Source organism: Phytophthora parasitica, assembly GCF_000247585.1.
Source record: "Phytophthora parasitica INRA-310 unplaced genomic scaffold supercont2.3, whole genome shotgun sequence".
In the NCBI taxonomy this organism is placed as follows: domain Eukaryota; phylum Oomycota; class Peronosporomycetes; order Peronosporales; family Peronosporaceae; genus Phytophthora; species Phytophthora nicotianae.
Genome location: NW_008648989.1, coordinates 695674 through 697124, shown reverse-complemented (window position 1 = coordinate 697124; position 1451 = coordinate 695674). Strand labels below are relative to the sequence as shown.

The following is a 1451-nucleotide window of genomic DNA, read 5'->3' as shown; positions in this document are numbered from 1 at the left end:
AACAATACGGACAGCAAATATATGCAGACTCATTAAAAATTACGGACCTAGACTAGCCCTTGCTACATCTTTCCCCAACACTGCCTCGTTAGAGTCTGATTTTTTATCATCGGCAGGGAACGGGATGAATATCGTCAATTCCTAACCGATTTCTCCCGAGAATGAATTTTACACATGAAGCAGTTCCGACAAGTGTCGACAATTGATATTAGTTAAAAAAAAATTAGACTATGATAATATGGAAACATTCATTTATACTTACTAAAGACAATCATGTCCCTCACTATACCTCTATTGACTTGCTTCCTGATCCCTCTAATAAGCTAATTGGGGGAAATTGAAAAAAACTCAAGTACCGGACAACACGAAATTCCTGCAACCGATGTAAAAACTCCAACAATAGGATTTGTAAAAAGTCGAACTTGGTAAATAGTGGTCACATGGCTCTGAAAATTGGTGGCTATTATGCAATTATTTTTTGGTGTGGGCACCCTGTATTTGAAAATGCGCGACGCGCAGCACACAAATGCGCAACTCCTACAGGCAATTATTGATGCCGGCACCGCTGGGGTTTCGAAGCAGCTTGCTGAAGAGCATGGATGTGACCGCACGACTCTCTATCGATGGACGAAACGCCGCAAGGAAATCGAGGCAGTGAGTGCTACCAGTAGAGTGCTCCTCCCCGGACGCAGAGGGCCCAAAGTAAAATTCCCAGACCTTGAAAAACAGTACGGCAAAAATGATTATTTAATTTAAGAGTACTAACAATGGATGTTTACGACTGCAGGCTGCTGGGATGGGTGACCGATATGCGTAAAAATAAAGTGAGGGCCATAACAACAATGTGTTTGTTGCTAATGAGCGTGCGCCTAGAAAACCGTTTTTTAGAAGACCGCTCAGAGCAAGCTGCTATTGAGTACCTGCGTCGTTTCCGAGTCCGAAAAAAGCTGTCCGTGCGTCGAATTACCCACAAGGGACAGCGCAAACGTTCTGAGTTGCAGGTAGTGGTATGCGTATATTTTTATTTATCTAATTTTTTTTACTAAAACTGTTTTATTTAAATTGTAGCAGATGAGTTTGGACACGCATTGCGCTACAAGTTGAAAGCCCAAACAGGAAGTGAGAAGTTCAATCATTTCTACAACATGGACCAGACATCGATTTACATTGACATGAACCCGAAAACAACAATTACTTTCCGTGGGGAGCGAGATGTCGATGTTGTCCAAGGTATTTATGTATTCGTACGCTATTTGTTTTTTTTTAATTTTGTCTTAACATATTGAATTTGAAGGGATGTCGGAGAATTCTTTTCGGGCTAGCGTTTTTCTTTGCGCTTCAGCTAACGGCGACAAGCTGCCTGCCTTTATTGTTTTTGGTGGTGTCGAAGAGGGCCCGGTTCACTGTGAATTACAGCAAAATGAGCATCACATTGCTGACCGTGTAGTACT

The 1451-nt window shown here is 42.0% G+C and overlaps 1 protein-coding gene across 1 annotated transcript; it reads left to right on the top strand.

Annotated features, from left to right (window-relative positions):
* Nucleotides 1-504: 504 nt before the first annotated feature.
* Nucleotides 505-1104, top strand: PPTG_01383 (hypothetical protein; the record flags this gene model as incomplete). Its single annotated transcript, XM_008894659.1, has 4 exons — nucleotides 505-728; nucleotides 788-813; nucleotides 889-1007; nucleotides 1069-1104. 4 exons carry the CDS (start codon nucleotides 505-507, stop codon nucleotides 1102-1104), a joined length of 405 nt encoding a protein of 134 aa, XP_008892907.1.
* Nucleotides 1105-1451: the final 347 nt, after the last annotated feature.